Below are 24,380 nucleotides of genomic sequence, written 5' to 3' on the forward strand. Positions count from 1 at the left end.
GTGACAGAAATCAGAACAGTGGATATTTGAGATGGGGGCAATGACTGGGATGTGGGAATTTTCTAGCTGATGTTCTGCATGTCCATCAGTATATACTTGTCAAAACTCTTTGAGCTGTATACTGAAGATCTATGCATTTCAACAAATCCCACAACTCAGTTTAAAGAAATGATTTAGGCTGGGCACAATAGCTTACACCTCTAATCTCTGCACTTAGGGAGGCTGAGGTGGGAGGATTGCTCGAGACTGGGAGTTTAAGACCAGCTTGGGCAACATAGTGAGACCCTGTCTGTACAAAAAAATTTTGGGTTTTTTTTTTGTCTTTTTTTTTTTTTTTTTTTTTTTTGAGACGGAGTCTCACTCTGTCACCCAGGCTAGAGTGCAGTGGCATCATCTCAGCTCACTGCAATATCTGCCTCCCAAGTTCAAGCGATTCTTCTGCCTCAGCCCTCCAAGTAGCTGGGACCACAAGTGTGTGCCACCATGCCTGGCTAAATTTTGTATTTTTAGTAGAGACGGGGTTCCACCATGTTGGCCAGGCTGGTCTTGAACTCCTGACCTCAAGTGATCCACCCACCTTGGCCTCCCAAAGTGTTGGGATTATAGGTGTGAGCCATCACGCCCAGCCTGAAAAATTTATTAATTGGCCAGTCATGGTGGCATGTGCCTATAGTCCCAGCTATGTGGGAGGTAGAGATAGGAGGATTGCTTGAGTCGAGGAGTTTGAAGTTACAGTGAGCTATGATTGTGCCACTGCACTCTAGCCTGGGCGACAGAGCAAGACTGTGTTTCTAAAAAAAAAAAAAAAAATTGTGTATATATTTTTTGGAGTTCCTAAACACACGTCTGTATATGACCCAGAATAATGGCAATCCCGTTGTGTGGGCTCTGTGCTGTCCTGGTGCACTCAGCCTACAGCTGCCATGCCAGGCACTATTACTGCTAAGAATATATGTGTGTGTATGTACGTATGTGTGTGCGTGTATGTGTGTGTGCATGTATGTGTGTATGTATGCATGTATGTGTATGCGTGTATATATGTGTGTGAGTGTATGTATATATGTGCGTATGCACGTGTGTGCAGGTATGTGTTGTGCATGTATGTATACGTGCACATATATGTATGTGCATGCATTATGTGTGCATGTGTATGCATGTGTGCATTTATGTGTGTGTGCATGTGTGTATATATGCATGCATGTGTGTATGTGTGTGTATGCATGTGTATATATGCATGCATGTGTGTATGTGCGTGTATGCATGTGTGTATATATGTATACATGTATGTATGTGTGTGTCTATTTTTTTCTATGAAAAATTGGTCAGTTTTGGGAACACATTTTAGCATGACCTTTCTTCTGATCCAGTTCATTAAAAGTCTTACTTGCTGTAGCAGTTGGCTGTGTTAATTCAGCACTTTTATTTCTGAAGATCTGAAACCCAGCATTCTCTCCCTTTTCTCCCACCAACAACGTTCCTGTAAAGTGGAGGGAAAGAAAATGAGTGACTCTTCTCATTTTATCGTTAGGAACCAGGTGGTGAGAGAACTAATGTAGATGCTTGACAAAGACAAGAACAGATCCTACATTGCTTGATGGGACAATAAAGTTTCCCATAGGCTGGCTGGAGAAGACTCACTTCTCAGCATCTTGGTGTTTTTTGTTTGTTTGTTTTGAGATGGAGTCTCGCTCTGTTGCCAGGCTGGAGTGCAGTGGCACAACCTTGGCTCCCTGTAACCTCCACCTCCCGGTTTCAAGCGATTCTCCTGCCTCAGCCTCCCGCATAGCTGGAACTACAGGCACGTGCCACCACACCCAGCTAATTTTTGTATTTTTAGTAGAGACAAGGTTTCGCCATGTTGGATGGTCTCAATCTCTTGACCTTGTGATCTACCCGCCTTGGCCTCCCAAAGTGCTGGGATTACAGGCGTGAGCCACCGCACCTGGCCAGCATCTTGGTTTTTAATCATTGCCTGGGGGAGCTCCTGCACAGTGTTGCTGCACACCCAGTCGTCCCAAATTGTCTTTTTCTTTTTTCGTGGTAGGGCAGTTTTGAGACAGAGTCTCACTCTGTCACCCAGGCTGAGTGCAGTGGCTCGATCTTGGCTCACTGCAACCTCCGCTTCGCGGGTTCAAGTGATTCTCATTCCTCAGCCTCCTGAGTAGCTGGGATTACAGGCAGTGCACCACCATGCCCAGCTAAGTTTTTGTATTTTTATTAGAAGTGGGGTTTCGCTATATTGGTCAGGCTGGTCTCGAACTCCTCAAGTGATCCCCCTGCCTCAGCCTCCCAAAATGCTGGGATTACAGGCGTGAGCCACTGCGCCCGGCCCCTAAATTGTTAAAGACCAGCCAAGTTGGGCATTTTGTGTGGTTGTGGATGGAAAGGGCAAATTGATCTTTACTCTCAAAGTGAATTTTATTTGCCTTTTCCTTGATTTTTCAAACAGGATGTAGGTTATCCGGAATTCCTCAACATACGTCCGTATATGTCCCAGAATAATGGTGATCCTGTCATGTATGGACTCTATGCTGTCCTGGTGCACTCGGGCTACAGCTGCCATGCCGGGCACTATTACTGCTACGTGAAGGTGAGAGGCTTGTGGCAGTGCAGCTGCCTCCTGGGGCAGGTTTCAGCACCCATGCACATCCAGATGCGGCCTCTGTAGAGCACTTACTTTGTGAAAAGTGTCATGTTTTGTAGTCGTATTCAAGTCCTCGTTATTGCCTCTCTGCGTGGAGTGAAAAGATGCCTTTACAGAAGTGTTGCACCAGAACCTAGTGTTCTCAGACTTGCAGTGAGACACGGAAGAGGCAGCCGCTTCTGGGGCCATCCTTAGAACCCTGGCACAATCGGCCATGGTGATGACACTGCCTGAATGTCCTTTAGAAGGGACACTTCCTATCTCTTGGGGCACTAGGAAGGAACTGGGACTCAGAGCACCCTTTGGGGTCACATTCCGAGTTATGAAAATATTATACATTTTAATAGAAGTTGTTACCTGTTGATTATTAATAGTGTTTGGAAATGTAGCAACTAACAGATTTTTTATTCCCTTTTTAAAAAGTGAGGATAATGGGATGCTTGTTGATTGTTTTGTTTTCTGCAACATCCTTGGCTGCTTCAGGCAAGCAATGGACAGTGGTACCAGATGAATGATTCCTTGGTCCATTCCAGCAATGTCAAGGTGGTTCTGAACCAGCAGGCCTACGTGCTGTTCTATCTGCGGTAATAAACTCACGCCCTTCCCAGATGAGCTCACTCCCTCTGCTCTTTCCTTATACCGATGGGCCTCCCTAATCTTTTTTTGTTTGAAGGTAATTGGGAATTCCACTGGAGGGGTTCGTCATGTGTCACGGAGAACATCCACAGGGAAGGACACTTTTTAGTAAAGCCAGAGCCTTGGGAAGGTCAGGACAGGATTCCATCTGCCCTCACGTTGATGCTGTTTTGAATGTCAATGGGAAAGTCACCATTTATAGTATTGCCCCAGATTAGAGGTACTGCTCCCTGGATGGTAGCCAGCCAGTGCCCCTTCCCATGTGGGGAAGCGGCCCCTGTAGGGATAGGCTGGGAAGGATGTGTTTGTGGGGGTGTTGCCGCAGAGGTTCTCTGGAGGGGCCTTCTCCCGGAGCTGGCTGTCACTGACCTGGAGGCTGGAGCCCGTGGCAGCTGAGGCATTTTCACTGCTTTGTACATCTCTGCTGAGTGTTGCTGAGGTGTTTGAGGGGTCTCTCTTGCTTTCTGGTGCATTGAACTCTGATCTTGGAGGAATTCTGACTCTAATTTGCCCTTGCTCTGCTTATATTCAGCAGATACCTGGGGCTGATCTCTCAGTCTCACTGGTTGAAAGGCAAAGGGAGATTCCAGAGAAGTGGTTAGGACTGGCAGGGTTTCCCCAGGCCGTGTTTCTGCCTTTGCCCCGCCTTAACTTATTCTGATTCTCTCCATTTCTGTAATGCCTAGTAAGAGAATTCCCGACTTGTTTTCTTCCTTTGACAGAATTCCAGGCTCTAAGAAAAGTCCCGAGGGCCTCATCTCCAGGACAGGCTCTTCCTCCCTTCCCGGCCGCCTGAGTGTGATTCCAGATCACTCCAAGAAGAACATCGGCAATGGGATTATTTCCTCCCCACTGACTGGAAAGGTATTTGTGAGAATGGTGGAGGCCAAAGCGGCTGGTCTTGGTGCTCCCCACAGACCTCCTCACGCTTGGGAAGTTGGCCACGGTGGAAGGAGTTTGCAGGCAGTTTGCGCTATTCTAGTTGATGTTATTTCTTTTTTTGTTGTTTTTGAGACGGAGTCTAGCTCTGTCGCCCAGGCTGGAGTGCTGTGGTGCGATCGCGGCTCACTGCAAGCTCTGCCTCCCGGGTTGCCGCCATTCTCCTGCCTCAGCCTCCCGAGTAGCTGGGATTACAGGCGCCCACAACCATGCCCGGCTAATTTTTTTTGTATTTTTAGTAGAGATGGGGTTTCACCGTGTTAGCCAGGATGGTCTCGATCTCCTGACCTTAGGATCTGCCCGCCTCGGCCTCCCAAAGTGCTGGGATTACGGGCGTGAGCCACCACGCCCGGCCGATGTTATTTCTTAAACTGGTCATCAGCTGACATTAGGTATAGAGAAGGAGGAGACATGAATGAGAAAATCCTGACCCAGCAAATTAGAACTGTCATTCACAGGTCTGTTCTACTCATGAGACCAGCACACTTACAGGTGTCGTGACAGGTGTGCCAAGCAAACTTTCTGTGTGCGCTCCTTTTATTTCCTTTATAATGCCAAGCAAACTTTTTTTTTGGAGACAGGGTCTTACTCTGTTACCCAGACTGGAGTACAGTGGCACAATCGTGGTTCAGGGCAGGCTTGAGCTCCTGGATTCAAGCCATCCTCCTGCCCCAGCCTCCCTAGTATTCGGGACTATCAGTGCACTACCACACCCAGCTAATTTTTAAATTTTGTGTAGAGACAGGGTCTCACTATGTTGCCCTGGCTGGTCTTAAGCTCCTCAGCCCAAGCAGTTTTCCTGCCTTGGCCTCCCAAAGTGCCAGGATTATAGGCACCAAGCAAACTCTTAACCATGAGCATGTGGGAAAAAATACCCTTTTTTTTTTCTTTGAAACGGAGTCTCATTCTGTCGCCCAGGCTGGAGTGCAGTGGCGCAATCTTGGCTTGCTGCAACCTCCACCTTCCAGGTTCAAGCGATTCTCCTGCCTCAGCCACCCGAGTAGCTGGGGACTACAGGTGCGTGCCACCACGCGTGGCTAATTTTTTGTATTTTTAGTAGAGACGGGGTTTCGCTTTGTTAGACAGGATGGTCTCGATCTCCTGACCTCGTGATCCACCCGCCTCAGCCTCCCAAAGTGCTGGGATTACAGACGTGAGCCACTGTGCCTGGCCTCTCCTCACATTTTAACAGGGAAATGTGAGTAGTTTGTACCAATGTTAATTTCCTGATTGGGGTAATTCTGCTGTGGTTATGTAAGAGAATGTCTTTGTTCTTTGGAAATACACATGGACATATTTTGGGGTAAAAGAACATCATGTCTGCAATTGACTCAAAGGGATCAGAAATAGAAATATGTGTATGTGCATACATACATAGTCATACATATATACACACATACATATACATACAGAGAGGATGATAAAGGTTATGTGGTTACAGGTTAACCATTAGGAACTACCCTCTACGTTACCTTTGTGTGTATTTGAAATTTTCTGCTAGAACTGTTAAGAATTCAGTTTCACTAAGTGGATTCATGAGCAGTTTCTTCATTAGAACACAGTGATCATTTGAAGTGGGGTGGACCCTCTCTCAATGACTGTTTCTTTTCTTTTTTTTTTTTTTTTTTTTCTTTTTGAGACAGAGTCTTGCTCTGTCGCTGAGGCTGGAGTGCAGTGGCACCATCTCAGCTCACTGCAGCCTCTGCCTCCTGGGTTCAAGCGATTCTCCTGCCTCAGCCTCCTGAGTAGCTGTGATTACAGGTGCCCGCCAGCACGCCTGGCTAATTTTTGTAGTTTTAGTAGAGATGGGGTTTCACCACGTTGGCCAGGCTGGTCTGGAACTCCTGACCTCCAGTGATTCGCCCAGCTTGGCCTCCCAGAGTCCTGGGATACAGGCATGAGCCACCGTGCCCGGCCTGGATGACTGTTTTTGATGGATCGTCTTCCCCTCCCTTTAGAATGAAGAGTTGAACCCCACACACAGGCAGTCAGGGCCTTTCACAGTCTGCAGGGGTTTTGGTCATTTACGTACATCTGTATTTCCCTTCACATTAAAGAAAATAGAAGCTGAAATTAGAAGCATTAGAATTGACGTGGCAGTGAAATACATGATATAATTGCAAAGTTGGTGGTCACTGTAGCCCAGACTAGGAAGTTAGGAAGCAGCCTGGGCCTGGTACTGTGACTCATGTTTGTAATTCCAACACTTTGGGAAGCCAATGTGGGAAGATCACTGGATCCCAGGAGTTCGAGACCAACCTGGGCAAAACCCTGTCTCTACTAAAAATGCAAAAGCTAGCCAGGTTTAATGGCACGTGCGTGTAGTCCCAGCTACTCAGGAGGCTGAGGTGGGAGGATCACTTGAGCCAGGGAGATTAAGGCTGCAGTGAGTCATGATCATACCACTCCACAGCAGCCTGGGCAACAGAGCAATACCCTGTCTCAAAACAAATTTAAAAAGTAGCCTGGGCAACATAGATCCCATCAGCACAGAGAATATTCAGTAAGCTGATGTGGGAGGATCACTTGAACCCGGGAGGTTGAGGCTGTATGCAGTGAGCCATGATCACGCTGGTGAATTCCAGGCAACGTGACAGAGTGAGACCTTGTCTACAAAAAAAAAGAATAGGGGGGCCGGGCACTTTGGGAGACTGAGGTGGGTGGACCATTTGAGGTTAGGAGTTTTGAGACCAGCTTGCCAACATGGTGAGACCCTGTGTCTACTAAAAATACAAAAGTTAGCTGCGCATGGTGGCGTGCACCTGTAGTCCCAGCTATTCAAGAGGCTGAGGTAGGAGAATTGCTTGAACCCGGGAGGTGGAGGTTGCAGTGAGCTGAGATTGTGCCACTGCACTCCAGCCTGGGCGATAGAGCGGGACTCCATCTCAAAAAAAAAAAAAAAAAAAAAAAAGGAAGCAGCCTGGGCCACATAGAAAGACCCCCATCTCCAAAACCCCATCTCCAAAAAAAGTGCAAAAATTAGCCAGGTGTGGTGGTACACGTCTGTTGTCCCAGCTGTTGGGAGGTTGAGGCAGGAGGATTGCTTAAGCACAGGAGGTCAAGGCTGCATTGAGCTATCATTGTGCCACTGCGCTCCAGCCTGGACAACAGAATGAGACCCTGTCTCAAAAAAACCCCAGAAAAACAAAGGAAGCCTCACTTGCCACAGGAACTCCACGGGCAGAGTGATGCCCGAGGGTGGAGGTTGGCTCAAGGAGAGTCCCTGTGTCAGGCACACCTGCAGGGACTGCAAATCACAAACGTGATTTTCCAAATACACAGCAAGCAGACAAGAGCCATTTTACTGTAAATGACATGGTGCAAGTTCTAGTGTGTATGGAAATGTTCAACCAGTGAAAAGGCTTTGTGGTGCAGTGGAAAGATGAATTCCTTTTGGAAAACAGTATTAACAAAGAATAGAATGTAGGGAGCAAAACAAAACTCAAGAAAATAGAGGTAAATTCTTAACCTCTGAGAGAGGGAAGAAGACTTTGTATGCTTAAAATTGAAGGATAAAATGTAGAAAAAGTATGAATTGACTAAGATTTACATTTTTGTACATAATTTATTACAAACACAAATGAAACAATAAAACCTTGTAAAATATTGTCAACAAAAGGTTAACATTTGTAAACAAAAGATCTCATTCAAATGAAGATCACTCTAGTGCATGTGCAGCGAATATGAATGTTAAAGTGGTAATAGCCCAAACGAGTGTCAAATTAGCAAATGTTTTGAAAAATAGATGTTGCTGGAGTATAGTAAAAGCAGTTTGGCATTTTGCATCAGATTTCATGAAAATATTCATAGCCTTGTAATTCCATTTCCTGAAAATTAGCATGGAGTACTAAGTACAGGAAAAGCTCAACAAATATTTTTTAAGCACCAACTATATACCAGACCCTTGAGTTGCCGGTGAGGGCTGCAGGGGGAACAAGAGAGATATGGGTACAGCCTCTTGGTCAGGCAGGGGAAGGCTGACATTCAGCATTTAAATACAGAATAATAAGTTATTTCTATGCAGTTGTAATAAGTGCTCTGAAGGATAAAGGATACACACACATATACTGTACTGTATTAATTTCAACAGTTGGAGACAATATAGCTTATATAAATTAACCACACAGTTAATATGCATCAGTAGTACATAGTATATATAGTAAAATGTCAAAGACAGGCTGACAGGCAGGGTGCAGTTGCTCAGGCGTGTAATCCCAGCACTTTGAGAGGCCAGGGTGGGAGGACTGCTTGAGCTCAGGAATTCAAGGCCAGCTGGGGCAACATAGCAAGACCCCCATCTCTACAAAACAGTAATAGTTATTCAGGTGTGGTGGTCTACTCCTGTAGTCCTAGCCACTTGGGCAGCTCAAGTGGGAGGATCTCTTGAGCCCAGAAGGTTGAGGCTGCAGTGAGTTATGATGACATCATCGCGCCACTGCACTCCAGCCTGGGCAACAGAGCAAGACCCTGTCTTAAAGATATTTGTTGAGAGTTGTCGCCCATAAAAATGCTTGAGATAATAGCTTTAAGATAAAACTGGGTTGCAACTCTTCAGGCCAGAACCATTTGGAAAAGATTGAAAGAAGAAAGCACTAGAACGTTAATGCATGGTTATGTTTAGGTGATGGACCTTTGCTAAATTTTTTTCCTTTATACTTTTTTCTCTTCTCAAATCTTGATGAAAATGTACTGGTTTTATAGTAAAGATGGCCATAAAGGTATGTATTCAGGCCAGGTGCTATGGCTCACACCTGTAATCCCAACACTTCTGGAGGCTGAGGCAGGTGGATTGCTTGAGGCCAGGAGTTTGAGACCAGCCTGGCCAACATGATAAAGCCCCATCTCTGCCAAAAATACAAAAATTAGCCAGGTGTGGTGGTGCACGCCTGTGGTCCCTGTTCCTTGGGATGTCACAAAACACCAGAATTGTTCAGAGAAGCCACAGTGTCTTTACCAAGAGTCCAGATAAATAATTTATCTTGAGCATGCTAATCAGAGGCCATGCCTGCTCCTAAGATTCGCTGTGGCCTTATGAAGATGTGGCCCAGCTGGGACTTCTTGCTTCCTCAGTTGTGTTTTCTGCTTTGCTCTCCTTAGCGACAAGACTCTGGGACGATGAAGAAGCTGCACACCACTGAAGAGATTGGTGTGCCCATATCCAGGAATGGCTCCACCCTGGGCCTGAAGTCCCAGAACGGCTGTGTTCCTCCAAAGCTGCCCTCGGGGTCCCCTTCCCCCAAACTCTCCCAGACCCCCACACACATGCCAACCATCCTAGATGACCCTGGAAAGAAGGTGAAGAAGCCAGCTCCTCCACAGCACTTTTCCCCCAGAACTGCTCAGGGGCTGCCTGGGACCAGCAACTTGAGTAGCAGCAGACCTGGGAGCCAAAGGCAGGGCTCCTGGGACAGCAGGGATGTTGTCCTCTCTACCTCACCTAAGCTCCTGGCTACAGCCACTGCCAACGGGCATGGGCCGAAGGGGAACGACGAGAGCACTGGCCTCGACAGGAGGGGCTCCAGCAGCTCCAGCCCAGAGCACTCGGCCAGCAGCGACTCCACCAAGGCCCCCCAGACCCCCAGGAGTGGAGCGGCCCATCTCTGCGATTCTCAGGAAACAAACTGTTCCACCACTGGCCACTCCAAAACGCTGCCAAGTGGAGCAGATTCTAAGACGGTGAAGCTGAAGTCCCCTGTCCTGAGCAGCACCACCGCTGAGCCTGCAAGCACCATGTCTCCTCCACCAGCCAAAAAACTGGCCCTTTCTGCCAAGAAGGTGGGTGTATGGGGGTCTCGCCGCTGCTGTGTATCAGGAGAGCTCCAAGAGTTGCTTGGTTGTGGTTTGGAGGGAGTGAGAACATTGTCCAGGGGCTTTGGCCTCCCTCATGTCAGAGGAACAACGTGTCTTAGTCATTCCCAGCCATTTGCAATTAAAGAACGGCTATCTTGGGGTGAAGGCAGTATGGGGTGTTGAGAGAGCCCTGATGATCTGGTGATGCTCATGTGACTCATGGAGGTTTGGGCAAGGTAGCAGTTCCCTGTTTTCGCAGTAGGTGGAAGATCCTGACAGAACCCGAGGGAGGGTGGGCCCCACCAGCGTGTGTCCCTAGCAGGGGTGGGGCGGGCAGGAAGCGCAGAGCCCCAGTGGGGTGCCTGGCAGCTCTGCAGCAGGAAGCTTAGAAAGCAGCCACGGCACGAGGATGTGATTGTTGTGCTGAGATTTTTGTTTAAATTTTCTTCCTTTTTTTTGTTTTCTAACCAAAAATACTTTTCTGGTTCTTCTTCTACCATTTCCCTGCCCCTCACCTCCCCTTTTTGTCTTCTTCTATCCCCTCATCTTTTTTTCTGGGCTCTTTTGTTTTTATTTTCATTTTTTGTTACTTTTGTTTTCCCTCTTCACTCACGGAAACCTTTTTTAGACCACCAAGTTTTTATTTATGTCGATAACTGCAGGCCAGCACCCTGTGGAGGGCGACCGGCAATGACCTCCGTCCACCTCCCCCCTCACCATCCTCCGACCTCACCCACCCCATGAAAACCTCTCACCCCGTCGTTGCCTCCACTTGGCCCGTCCATAGAGCCAGGTAAGCTTTGGGCCGGGGCCTTCTGGGTGCCGACTGGTTCTCCCTGTGGTTGCGTGTGCTTGGCTGGTGAGGAGTTGGACGGATCGCCAGCCTCACAGGACAGGCAAAGCATTGGGGCAGCCAGGAGGTACAGGGGGGCATCACCGACCAAGGTCCCCCTCTTCTGTGTTCCCCTGTGGTAAAGGAGCTTTGGGTGGTGAAGGCAGTTCGGCCTCTGCAGTCCTGATGTCTTAGTTCTGTCTTTGTTGGTGGTCTGTCTGTGACATCCATGTGGTGACGTGGTGTGCTGGGGACTGACCTCTCCTGTGTCCCTACCAGCCCCATGACAATACTTCCCAGTCGAAGAGAAAGGCGAAGTGAGGCCTTGGCGAGAGGCCTTGAGTGAGCTTGGAGTCCCGTGCGTTTTTTGTGGGACGTCTTGCCTGCTAGCGTCATGTGGGTTAAGAACTGTCTCAGGGCTCTCGGGTTCCTCTGCAGACACCTGCTGGAGATGGGACCTGTGCATGTGGGACCTGGTCCACAGGGGCTGCCTGCGTCTCGTAGGTGCCTCGAGTGGCAGGAAGTTGAGAGTAACTGGTAAATGGCTGTCTGGAAGCCGGTGGGAGTGGGGAAGGAAGCAGTGAAAGATGGGGTGAGCCATGAGGCGGCCTGCGGGGACTGTACTGGTGGCCTCGGCTCTGGGTTCTAGTTCTAGAATCTCCAGTGCTGCATGAGGGCGAGGTATGACTGTGCATTGCCCACAGCCTCTGCCTTACTGTCCTCTCACATATACACGCACAAACACACCTCTACCCTATACCTAGCATAAGATTTGTGTACACAGGAGGGCCTTAAGTGTTTGGGTGTTTTTCGTTTCTTGCCTTACAAGCTTTTTTTTGAAAAGATTCCAGAAGACACTTAAGAGTAATGAAACATCGTGCAGCTGATGGCCCTTACAGTTTGTTGAGATGGTGATGGGCGTCCTGTTTTCCGCAGGAACCCTGGGAGGTGGGCTTTGTGGTCCCAGCTCATTGACAAATGAGAACATGGTGGTTCAGAGTGAGAAGTTAATTTTCCTAGGGACACATAGCTGGCAAGAGGGAGCTCACAGAGCCTCACTGGGTTTGGCGCTAGATCCTGTCCCGGACACGCCTTGCTCATGATTCTGCTCTACGAATCTGTGTCCCGGTTTCAGCGTCGTAATGACGCTAATGTGGAGGTGTCATTAGGCCAACTCAACACTTGCCTTCCTTATGAGGCTCATTTCCTGCCCAGGAACACCCTGAGACTTTCGGAGGTTGGAAAATAAATCCTCATGGGATCTTTTTTTTTCCTTACCATTTATTGTTTAGTGAAGGCTTCCTCCCTTAACACATTTGTATTAAAGATGTTTTTACATTAGAGATTGCAAAAATACTTGAATGGCTTGGTGACAAGAAACTAAAGCATGGAACAATTCTTATTAACTTTGCCTTTTTAAAAAAAAAAAATTTTTTTTTGACTTAAAATCACGTGTTGGCTTGCTTTTTTTTTTTTTTTTTATCTCGGGAATCAATTATTTTAAGTTCCAGGGTATGTGTGCAGGATGTAAAGGTTTGTTACAGAGGTGTCATGGTGGTTTGCTGCACCTATCAACCCACCACCTAGGTAACTTTGCTTTTTTTTTTTTTGAGACGGAGTCTTGCTTTGTCACCCAGGCTGGAGTGCAATGGTGCGATCTCGGCTCACTGCAACCTCCGCCTCCCAGGTTCAAGCGATTCTCCTGCCTCAGTCTCCCGACTAGTTGAGATTACAGGCGTGTGCCACCACGCCCGGCTAATTTTGTATTTTTAATAGAGATGGGGTTTCACCATGTTGGCCAGGCTGGTCTCAAACTTCTGACCTCAGGTGATCCGGCCACCTTGGCTTCCCAGAGTGCTAGAATTATAGGCATGAGCCAACTTTGCATTTAAATAGATGTTGAATTAACTGTTAGCTTTCTTTCAAACATACACGTAACTTAATGTGTATCTGAAAACTACAGGGCAAAAGCCTTTTCAGATTTTTAGGTGAAAGGGAGGGGAGTGAGGGTAGACAGAAGGAACAGCTCTGCTGGGTCTTTCAGAACATCCTCTCCCTGTTTCCTGGCTGTCCCCACAGGGCTGTGTCACCTGCTCCCCAATCATCCAGCCGCCTGCAGCCCCCCTTCAGCCCCCACCCCACATTGCTGTCCAGTACCCCCAAGCCCCCAGGGACATCAGAACCACGGAGCTGCTCCTCCATCTCGACGGCCCTGCCTCAGGTCAACGAGGACCTTGTGTCCCTTCCACACCAGCTGCCAGAGGCCAGTGAGCCCCCCCAGAGCCCCTCTGAGAAGAGGAAAAAGACCTTCGTGGGAGAGCTCCAGAGGCTGGGCTCAGAGACGCGCCTCCCACAGCACATCAGGGAGGCCACTGCGGCTCCCCACGGGAAGAGGAAGAGGAAGAAGAAGAAGCACCCGGAGGACACAGCTGCCACTGCCCTGCAGGAGGGGCAGACACAGAGACAGCCTGGGAGCCCCGCGCACAGGAGGGAGGGCCAGGCACAGCTGCCCGCCGTCAGATGGCAGGAAGATGGCACACAGCCACAGGTGAATGGCCAGCAGGTGGGATGTGTTACGGATGGCCACCACGCGAGCAGCAGGAAGCGGAGGAGGAAAGGAGCAGAAGGTCTTGGTGAAGAAGGCGGCCTGCACCAGGACCCACCTTGGCACAGGTAAGGGCAGGAGCAAGGTGGCATCTGTCTACCTCTGACGAGAAACAAAGCACAACCACAGAATCTACCCCCAAGTAGGTATGGTCTGGAAATGTAGTCTGCTTGCGTGGTTTTCTAAAATGTGGATATGGGATCAGATGTCTCCTCTGGCTGGGTGTGGTTGCTCACAACTGTAATCCTAGCACTTTGGGAGGCTGAGGTGGGCAGATCACTTCAACCCAGGAGTTTGAGACCAGCCTGGGCAATATGGCAAAGCCCTTTCTCTACCAAAAACAAAAATTGGTTGGGCATGGTGGCATGCGCCTATAGTCCCAGCTACTCAGGAGGCTAAGGTGGGAAGATGGTTTGAGCCCAGGAGGCTGAGGTTGCAGTGAGCTGAGATCGCGTCACTGCACTATAGCCTGGGTGACAGCTAAACCCTGTCTAAAAAAAAAAAAAATCTCCTGATAAATACCAGTGGATTGGTCCTTGAAGTGACAGTGGTGTGGACAGTAGTGTCCATCATTGTATGTGCAGGGCCGTCCAAGGATGCTGGATCAGGTGTCCCGGGCCAGGCCAGGCTCTGCCGTTTCATCAGGTCACAGTAGCCTGCACATTGGCATCAACGGTCTTGGCTCAGTTAGGATGGGAAATGTGACTGGTTTTCCCTCTACTATCTCCATGGCTGTGTGTGGAGCATCCGCTAATGCATGTGGGGGGAAGAATGTTGCAGGGAGCTCTGTGCACTGGGTCACATCTGGGGTGGCACCTTCTCCATGTTGCAGGCGGGTGTCTGTGCACTCCTGCTCCCCTTCCAGTTTGCTCAGAGCTAATTGCCTCTCACTTCCAAGCAGCCGCTCTCCCATGGGTGACGGGGATCCAGAGGCCATGGAAGAGTCTCCAAGGAAAAAGAAAAAGAAAAAAAGAAAGCAGGAGCCACAGCGGGCGGTAGAAGAGGATGGGCATCTCGAAGGCCCAAGGAGTGCCAAGCCCCCAGATGCTGCTGTCGCTGAGTCCAGCAGCCGCGCACCATCTGCAAATGGCTGGTGTCCTGGGGACCGCATGGGTATGCACCGGGCGAGGGGTTGGGGGACCACATGGGTATGCACTGGGCGAGGGGGGTATTGGGGAGTGTACAGGCTGAGAGCAGCGTCTACTGCATCTGAGCTTGGGAGGGTCTGGGAGAAGATGTGAAGGGCCCTGGGACCCTACCAACCTTCACCCCCCGCCCCTGAGTCTGTTCCCTTGGGTGATGGGGTCGAAGCTTCCTCATGTGTCAAAGCATTTGACTGAAACAGCCCCATGGGAGAGGTTACAGTGCACATGAACTTTAAAACATTCTGTGAACACCAGTGGGTCTTCGATTCAAAGCTGTTCTGTCTACAGCTTCTCATGGAATGACTCGCTGAACTCCCAGCCTGCGTTTTTTTCTGTGATGGTTGAATTTAGAAGAGTTGAGTTCAAAAGTGAATCCTCTTCTCCCTCTGTGTAGCTGGCCATTCAGAACATAGCATGGTTTGCTTGCTGTTGGGGACCTGTGTGCTGTGGCTGTCCTTGGGCACCACCCCTCAATCGGAGGGTGTTTTGTTTTCTTTAGGGCTGGCTGGGGCATGCCTTGGCAGGCACCCGCCACAGAACACATTTGTTAAGTGAAGGGGAGAGAAAGTCCTGGTTGCTTGGTATAGGGGGCCGAGCTTGAGTGAGGCCTCCTCTGCAGTCTGGAAGGTCTGATTATGGCAGTGCATCTGGGGCCAGCAGGACCTTAGAGACTGATCTGTATTTATGCAACTCTTAAGAAAGGAATTTATCGTTAAAAATGAAATGGTGTGAAATAAAATGCAAAACGTGGGTGCTAGCCAGTGCCGACTGTGTTTGCTGGCCAGCATGCTCTCAAAGTACTGCCCTGGCCGGGCGTGGTGGCTCACGCCTGTAATCCCAGCACTTTGGGAGGCTGAGGCGGGCGGATCACGAGGTTAGGAGATGGAGACCATCCTGGCTGACACGGTGAAACCCCATCTCTACTAAAAATACAAAAAATTAGCCAGGCGTGGTGGCAGGCGCCTCTAGTCCCAGCTACTCGGGAGGCTGAGGCCAGAGAATGGCGTGAACCCGGGAGGTGGAGGTTGCAGTGAGCCGAGATTGTGCCACGGCAATCTAGCCTGGGCGAAAGAGCAAGACTCTATCTCAAAAAAAAAAAAAAAAGTACTGCCCTAACAACGGCACCAGAGCCGTGCTCCGTGCCACCCTCGGAGCGAAGTGGAGTTGGCTTGTTAGTGCAAGGGACATCACTTGAGCACTTGCAGTGCGCCAGGGTCCATGCCAGGTGCTGGTTGTGTCTACTGAGCAGTGCACCCTGGGCCCTCGGGGCTCCCTGGCAGAGCCAGAACCACACAGTAAGGGCTCGTGCTTAGCAAGCAGGCGCTGGGGGCCACATGGGCTCTTGCAGTCCTGTGCACCTGAGGAGAGTGGCTAAATGGGCAGGGTACCAGACCTAAGGGCAGGAGGCGCAACACGTTGGGAGCAGGCAGGCCGCTCTGCATGGCCGGGTCCCTGGGCTGTGTGGATGAGACGGGAACCATGGAAGCCACTGTGTGGGGGCAGGGACACTTAGCCTGGAGCTCACTGAGGAATTGGAGGCAGGGAGAAATGAGGTCAGATTTGTGTGAAGGGAGGTGAGTATATTCCAGGGGCTATGTGGCTAGCTGGGCAGAGGACGAGTTCAGAAAGGGTTTCTAGAACCCAGTGAGGGTGGTGAGTGCTGTCCTGGTCCCGAGGTGCTGGGTGGACCTGCGTAGTGTTGCTGATGGGGACCAGGTTCCCCCTGGACAGTGCTTAGGAGGTCGGGGCCCCTGATGGCAGCAGCCAAGCTTGGCCGTTCCCTCCACCCCTGTGGCCGTCCAGGTGTCAGGCTGGTCCTGGGGCACAGGCCTCTCCCTTAGGTGAGGTGGATTCCATTTAGATCTAGTTCTCTTCCCTCCCTCTGTCAGACTGAGGACTTACACTACTGGTTAAAGGGGTTTTGGAGGGGTTTTTTTTTTTTTTTGCTTTTTAGCTTTTTGTTATTTTCCATGTTTTCTTTCTCATGAATTGACTTGGACAATAGCCTTCTCTATTGGGTCAGGTCATTAGTAAATTAAGCATGTAAGCCTTAGTAAATAAGCATTTAGGCTGGGCGCCATGGCTCATGCCTGTAATCCCAGCACTGTGGGAGTCCCAAGGAGTTTGAGACCAACCTGGGCAACATAGTGAGACCCTGTCTTGAAAAAAAAAAAAAAAAAAAAAAGGCAAGCATCCACTTACTGTAAGTTCTGTTATAATTTAAGGTGTGAGATTGCTTCCCCGGTGGGTTATTTTAAACGTCTGTTAAATGTTTCTTGGCTGCTCCGATTGCAGGGCTGAGCCAGGCCCCTCCTGTGTCTTGGAATGGAGAGCGGGAGTCTGATGTGGTCCAGGAACTGCTCAAATACTCATCTGATAAAGCTTACGGGAGAAAAGGTACTGGTTTGAAGACAGGACTTGTGTTTGCCTTTGACTGGTTGGTTTTGTAGGAGAGAAGGTGTGGAATGGATCCTGGTGCACTGCGAGTGTGGAGGGCGGGCATCGCTCGGCTTTGAAAATGGGCTTCAATACTGGCTGGAGTCCTCTTTAAACCCTCAGCCGTGGCATGAAGGTGGCTTCCTTCCATGGCAGGATCCAGAACAGCTGCTTCTAAGGGTTGGGGCAGGGTGAGGAGCCCCACACATGCTGGGTCTCGGGTAGGGAAGGGGCAGAGTGACCAAGCTCTTCCAACCTAGGTAATGTCACTTCTTGCTCAGAGCATGTTTTTATTTAGACTTCGAGACCGAACATGACATCTTAGTTCCTCAGACGAGGGCATGGGTTTAGAAAGAATTGAACTCTTTGGCCGTGGTTTAGGGTTTAGCTAAGAGGGCGTCGCTGGGGGTTCCGTGCTGACCGACCACACATGGGCGCCGAGCCGTCCTCCTCTTGTCCTTCTCTTCACCACAAGGTGGCACTCAAAATTGTTGACTAATTATGAGTAGACTAGTTGGTAAATGACACTCTTGAAGTGAAGCCACAGGGGACCTGGGAACCTGCACTCATGCTGACCCCCGTGTCTGCCTGGTAGTTCTGACCTGGGATGGCAAGATGTCGGCGGTCAGTCAGGATGCTATTGAAGACAGCAGACAGGCCCGGACTGAGACCGTGGTTGATGACTGGGACGAAGAGTTTGACCGAGGGAAGGTACGATGCGTGATGCTGACCACAGGCTTGAGGGAGCAGGGTGGCGTGGCTCAGCTCAGGGCCCGGGCAGTTGGAGGTGGCGGCAGTGGCATGAAGCGGCCGAGCGTGAGAAGAGCCAGGCTGCCCCGGCCTGTCCAGGCATGTGGCCATGGACAGGGCATGCATCCTCGCAGCTTCCACCCCTTTGTCAATAGGGGGACTGCAGGGCGCCGTGCGCAGGGGTCATTGTGAAGGGTGGGTCTCCAGAGAGCTCGTGAGAGCCCGGCCTGTATGCAGGAAGCTGGTGACCTGCATGCAGTATGGAGCCCCGTGGGCCAGGAAAGAGCCCTTTTTGGGAACTGTGATGCCTGTGATTCTTGGTCTAGGAAAAGAAAATTAAAAAATTTAAGAGAGAGAAGAGGAGAAACTTCAACGCCTTCCAGAAACTTCAGACTCGACGGAACTTCTGGTCTGTGACTCACCCGGCAAAGGCTGCCAGCCTCAGCTATCGTCGCTGATTGCCCCTGTGGAAGGAGGTCGGTTCCGAGGGAGTCGGTGTAAGGGTGAGGTGGGGGTGTGTGTGCCGTGTATGTGTATAGGGGGTGTGGTGGGGTGTGGCATGCGTGTGTGTGATGTATGTGGGCTGTGTATCTGGCACATGTGTTGGGTGGTGTGTGTGTGGTGTGGGCGTGTCTGTGGTGTGTGTCCTAGTCACTTGGAGAAGGGTGTGTGTGGGATGCGTGTGTATAGGGGGTGTGTGTAGTGTGTGTTGGGTGTGGGGTGTGTACACCTGGCATCTGTGGCATGTGTCCTGGTCACTTGGAGAAGGGCATGTGTGGGGTGTGTGTGGGATGTGGGTGGTGTGTATATCTGGCACGTGTCACAGTCACTTGCAGAAGGGTGTGTGGGGTTTGCCAGCCGCATCGAGATGCCATGCATTGGGTTCCTAGGTTGGACTCCTACCCGAGGGTGGCAGTGGGAAGGTTGGGGTCCCGTTTCTCTCTGTCAGGACTACCGTGGTTTGTTCTGCAGCCTCCTGGAGACAAGGCGTCCCTTTCTGGGAGCTGTCAGTCTGGATCTGAGGGAGCCCTCTATGTGGGCTCTGCTGTGCTGTGAGCCTGTCACGGTAGGAGCTCTCCCGGTACCAGTGTCCACAGACCACCCAACGTAGAGGCTTTGAGGCTTCTCTAGATCGGAACCTCTTTGGTGACATTCCTGACCAGCCCTGCAAGAGAAACGACAGTGTGTGTGTGAGCAGAGGTGGCTGCACGCCTGCTGGACATCTTTGCCGGGTTGTGCCTTCTCGTGTTTCATAGACAGTGGTCTGTGCTGGCAGAGGCTACTGCCCCTGGTTGGGGCTATCAAGAGAGTGGGGGATGGTGGCCACACGTCCCCCAGGTGGTCTCCCGGTGCATAGCTGGTGGCTCTGGGCAAGCCCTCCCTTGCTTCTCGGGGCTGACGCCACCATTGTGTCCGAGCCCGCCCTCCCCTGCTTCCTCGGTGGGGCCCCTTCATCTGTTGGCCTTACCTGTCCTCAGAAAGGAAGAGCTGACCCCACCCAGCCCCCTCTCCCTTTTATGGAACTCGAGAGGGTGGCCCTACTGTGCACCCCTTCCTTGTGAGTAACTCTCAACTGTCCTGGAGTGCAGAGGCTGTTTGGGGTGGGAGGAGCCCTCGATACCTGCGAATACATCTGCTTTCCAGGCTGCTGTTTATTCTGAGACGACTGTGCTGTAGCTTCCCTTGCAGCTGCAATAACCCGCAGGTCTTCACTGAGGTGGAGGCCTTGGGGTAGAATTCTCCATTTATTTTACTACTTAATACAAAACATTTATTTTTGACCAGTCCTGTGGCTTCCATTAGCAATATGTTTCCTTTCCCAAATATGCAAATAGTGGCTTTGTTTGCTCAATTTTGTGAGTGCTTTGGAATTTAAATGATTGTATAACTCAAGAAGATTACTTTTCTATCTTGCTCAAGCTGTGCCTGCCAACTTGTAATTTAATAAATACAGGAAATCCTCAGAGAAGGTGATATTTTCAAGAAAAAGACAGATGCCCTCATAGTAGTGGGAAGTGTGAAGGTGACCGTGAACATCCTTCCTCATCGAGTCTGTCCCCGTCGTTTCCTCCCGGAGTCGTCGCAGGTGGAGATGGATGTGGTGTTGTACTTAGACCTCCTTCAGTGTGGCTCTGCTGGGCCAGAGGCGTCCTGCTGTCCCGGGTGGCTGCCCCGCTGTCTGCACCCCCTCTCCCTGGGGCAGCTTTGCTTCCTGCCCCTGGGCTTGGGGCCTGGGGGGTTACTGGCATGTAGATGGAATCGCTTTTTTAATATGGGAAGATACATTTATTTTTTTCCATGTGGGTGGGTGTCTCTTTTTGGATTTTCTTCTGTTTTTACGTTTCTCTTCTTAGAAGGGTGGGAGAGAATCAAGCTCCTGCGGCCACCTCTGTCCCAGCAGCAGTGAGTGGAGGTCTGCCTTGAGCTGCTCAGGGTGCCCTCTCCTGCGGACCGATCTCTGAATGTTCAAAGATGAGGGCCTGGCTTCCGTGCTCTGGCTTTGTAACTTATCTGGGAGGGAAAACACATGCCTTCACGGACAGTGTATGTTCCTTTTCTTCTCGGGGTGTTGACTTGCATTCCTGTGTGAACTGTTCCCTCTGCCATGTTTTTCATGTAATGTTCTGTAGTTGAAAATGTTAGTTGTCTGCTAGCACAGAATTTATCTCCTTCCTTTCTCTCCCTTCTCTCCTCCAAATCAGTCTCTTCCCTTCTCCACTAGTTAACTGTAAAACCTTTTCCTGAGGTACATATATTCGTTAACTCTTGGGCAGTGGTGAGCACGAGATGACTTTCTGCAGCGTTTATCACTGTTGGGTGGAGTCACGTCCCTTCCCTCCACAGAAGTCATCAACCAGATAGGGAAGGGAAAGATGAGGCCCAGAAAACGAGTTCAAACTCTAGGTCATATGCACGTTATGTAAGTAAATACCAATAACCCAAGCCTTTGTCGTAGCAGTCACTTGGTTGACTTAGTATCTGGGTCTGTTTAATTTTGTGCTCGGGAATGGAGCTGGAGGGAGTGGGGCCTGTGTACAGCAGCTACCTCTCCCAGGTCCTCTCACTCACCTGCCCGACGTCCTGGTTGCATGGCCGCACCTGTCTGTGTGCAGAGGTCTATGTCCCATCCTCTGCACCTCCTCTCCTGGGGCCTGGGGAGTCCCACATGTTGCCAAGATCTTGGTGCAATAAAATACTCTGTTTTTGTGAGTTCTGTGTCTTTGTTGGTTTCATTTGATTTTTTTTTTAAAGGTACATCCCAACCACAGTCTCGCTGATTCCATCTGTCCTGGAAGTTGAGGCTGGGCTAGGAGGGGCAGGTAGGTCCCTGCAGGGAGCTCAGTGACCAGGAGGTTACATTTGGCGAGAGCAACCCTAGTGAATGGGTGACCAAGAGGCTGAATGAACCCTGGGGTGCAGGCGGGTTGCAGTGCAGCGGGTCCTGTTGAGAATGCTGCTCTGCAGCTGTGTTACCTGGTGTGTGTGGCTCCCTGCGTCTCCCTTTAGTAACTTGGAAGTAAGCTTTCTCCACCCCAGGGTATCCACCAAACACAGGGCATCATGTCTTCGCTTCTCTTTAGGGGTTTGGCTGGACACCCCAAAATGAGGACAGCCAAGTAAGAACAAGCGAGGTGAGGCAGCTCCTGGACCCAAACCAAAGGGGTGGCAGAGAGCAGGGCAGACTGCTGACCCAGAGGCCTTCCTGCCAGCCAGGCTGTGTCTGAAGGCATTTGCTTTGTAGCCTGGGCAGCGGTTGAGGGGGTTCTGAGGCTTGGAGAGGTGGTGATCTGACACCAACGCTGGGTGCAGTGGCGACATGGGTGAGGCTGTGGTTTTTCCATTCTTTTTTTTTTTTCAAACAGAATCTCCCTCTGTCACCTAGGCTGGAGTGCAGTGGCACGATTCTCTGCTCACTGCAACCTCTGCCTCCCGGGTTCAAGCAATTCTCCTGCCTCAGCCTCCCAAGTAGCTGGGAGTACAGGTGCGCATCACCACGCCTGACTAATTTTTGTATTTTTAGTAAAGACAGGGTTTCACCGTGTTGGCCAGGCTGGTCTCTTAACTCCTGACCTTGTGATCTGCTTGCCTCGGCCTCCCAAAGTGCTGGGATTCCAGGCGTGAGCCACTGCGCCTGGCTGATCTCTATCTCTTGACCTCATGATCCGCCCGCCTTGGCCTCCCAAAGTGCTGGGATTCCAGGTATGAGCCACCGTGTCCGACAGGCTTTTCCATTCTTAACTACCGTTTCCCAAACACTACGGCCGCTTCTGGGTGTGTGTAAAAGTGAACACACGTCGTCTTGCAGGCGGTGGGCAGAGTCCCACGGGCAGGACTGAGGGCTCCAGGGCAGGGCGAGTGCTGTTAGGGAGATGCCGGGAGGCCATGAGGAGCCTGTCATGAGCTCTGCCTGAAGCACCATGGGGTGAGGTGACATTCTGAAAGGGGGCTGGCAGTGGCAGCTGGCCAGCAGGACTCAGCTGGCTAACCGTAAGTCAGGTGCAAAAGCGCAGGGCAGGTTTTGTTTGACAGTTTGGACAAGAAGGGTTACCAAGGTCTGATGTGCTTTTTAGACTCCTGAGGCTGATAGTGGATTCCAGGCTGCCTGATGGCTTGAAAGGCGGCTGGTGGAGCACAGAGAACAGCAGGTGAGGATGATCAGCCACCAGGCTGGCTGAGAAGTGGCCGAGGCTAGAGCTAAGAGATTAGCATTAGTAGCAGAGGATAGAAGTGAAGTCACTTGGGTATTTAGGAGATGGACTCAAGAGGTGAGGTGACAGATACGGCGGAATGTTCCGGGTGGAGTTTAAGATGATTTCTGCTAGGGTGGTTAGTTGGGTTCGGAGGCCAAGTAGTAGCCAGGGAAGCAGGCGGCTCACTGACGGTTTCAGGAAGGCCTTTAGGTGGTGAGAGATTCAATCTGACATAGTGGACTTGTTGGCATGTTACCAGAACAGGGAACCCAGGGAGAATCCTAGGCATGGGAAGTAGGCAGTGAGTGAGCTCTGAGTCTTCTAGTTAGGAAAAAGCCCACGTGTCTGGACACTGTGGAATCAGGTGGGCATCTATTTATCCCTAACGTACTGTTAGGGCTCATTAGAACTGTGACAGTGACCTTCAGGGCAGTTTAACACTGGATGGTGCTGTGAGAATCCCTGCCTCAAGTCTTGGTAGGTTGGAGAACCTCAGTGCAGATGAGGATGTGGGTACGCCAAGGGGGTGGTGGTAAAGGAGGACTCTGTGTGGACAGGACACATGACATGCAGATGGGCAGCTTTCTGTGTCTTGTCACCTGAGCTGACTCCCTGGAGTCACACTCTTGCCTGGAGGTGGCCCTGCTGCTGCTTCGTGCAGATCCCACCTTGGCTTGGCCCCCTGCTTCTTCCATATCTGGACTGGGGATGACCCTTGGAGAAGATCATCTGGGTGCCATGGGTTCGGCTTTCAGGGTTGTCTGGCTGCCCTTCTTTGTTGGGCTCTGCCTGCCTTTTGGGATTTCTGCCCTTGGTCTTCAGGCAACTCCTTCCTCTCTCTCCCCTTCTTTTCAGTGATCCCTGCAAACTATTTTGCTCTCATTGCGTATGTGCCCACTACTCTTGGTAAGTGACTTCTAATGCTACCTCAAGAATTCCCATCCCACCCCAAAATTAAACAACACGGGAAAACCAAAGCTAAAACCAACTCCTCTCCCTCTGTTCTCGTCTCTTTCTTACCTCGGGGTTCTCAATGCTCATAGGGCAGCAGGAGCACCTGGGGAGAGGCATTCAATACCGACGGAAGTAGAATCAGAATCTATGGGTGAGGCTTAGGCATCAGCATTTGAAGCCGTCCGGGGCTGGGGGAGGGGGGTGGCGGGCATGGTGGCTCACGCCTGTAATCCCAGCACTTTGGGAGGCCGAGGCAGGCGGATCACTTGAGGTCAGAAGTTCGAGACCAGCCTGACCAACATGGTGAAACCCCGTCTCTACTAAAAATACAAAAATTAGCTGGGCTTGGCCTGTGTCTGTAATCCCAACTACTTGGGAGGCTGAGGCAGGAGAACTGCTTGAACCTGGGAGGTGGAGGTTGCAGTGAGCCAAGATCATGCCACTGCACTCCAGCCTGGGCGACAGAGTGAGACTGTCTCAAAAACAACAACAACAACAACAACAAACCTTCCCGGGGAGATCATAGTGAGCAGCAGAGTTGAGAGTTGCTGTCCTGGTCCCCGGTCTCACACTCGAGCACCAGAATTGCGAGGGGCTCCTTAAAACACCAGTTGCCGGGCTCCTTCCCCCGCTTTCTGATTCAGCAGGTCTGGGATGAGGCCTGAGAATGTGCGTGTCCAGTAGTCCCCAGGGCTGCTGCTGAGCAGACCCACTGTTCTGATCTGATGCCTCCCAGAGGGGCTGGGTGGTTGGTGTGGGAGAGTGGAAAGGAAGTGTGGTATAGGGGTTCCCCATCCTCTGTGGGGACCTCTGCTGGAGGTGCTAGACGAGGTGCCCCCTCTGTGTATGCTGGCACCCCACCTGTGCCCTTGAGGCCAACCTCTTCCACCCTGGGGACCTTGCTCCATTAATTACCCTGTCTGCTCCCGTGTCTCACTCTTCCCTTCCCTTAGGAACA

The 24,380-nt window shown here is 50.7% G+C and overlaps 1 protein-coding gene across 4 annotated transcripts in view; it reads left to right on the top strand.

Annotated features, from left to right (window-relative positions):
- The window catches only part of USP36 (ubiquitin specific peptidase 36), a 44,797-nt gene extending 23,810 nt beyond the window's left edge, over window positions 1-20,987 (top strand). For 3 of the 4 annotated variants that reach the window (XM_030828293.1, XM_030828294.1, XM_030828295.1), the window contains 11 exons: window positions 2,450-2,590; window positions 3,128-3,228; window positions 4,003-4,144; window positions 9,317-9,994; window positions 10,672-10,802; window positions 12,921-13,514; window positions 14,345-14,559; window positions 16,887-16,988; window positions 17,623-17,738; window positions 18,104-18,253; window positions 18,750-20,987. In XM_030828293.1, the coding sequence (XP_030684153.1) occupies window positions 2,450-2,590; window positions 3,128-3,228; window positions 4,003-4,144; window positions 9,317-9,994; window positions 10,672-10,802; window positions 12,921-13,514; window positions 14,345-14,559; window positions 16,887-16,988; window positions 17,623-17,738; window positions 18,104-18,235 (2,352 nt within the window). In that variant the 3' untranslated portion in view covers window positions 18,236-18,253; window positions 18,750-20,987. The remainder of the gene's footprint in view (window positions 1-2,449; window positions 2,591-3,127; window positions 3,229-4,002; window positions 4,145-9,316; window positions 9,995-10,671; window positions 10,803-12,920; window positions 13,515-14,344; window positions 14,560-16,886; window positions 16,989-17,622; window positions 17,739-18,103; window positions 18,254-18,749) is intronic. The other variant, XM_030828296.1, reaches the window with a different exon arrangement.
- The last annotated feature ends 3,393 nt before the right edge of the window (window positions 20,988-24,380 follow it).

Source organism: Nomascus leucogenys, chromosome 14, assembly GCF_006542625.1.
Source record: "Nomascus leucogenys isolate Asia chromosome 14, Asia_NLE_v1, whole genome shotgun sequence".
In the NCBI taxonomy this organism is placed as follows: domain Eukaryota; kingdom Metazoa; phylum Chordata; class Mammalia; order Primates; family Hylobatidae; genus Nomascus; species Nomascus leucogenys.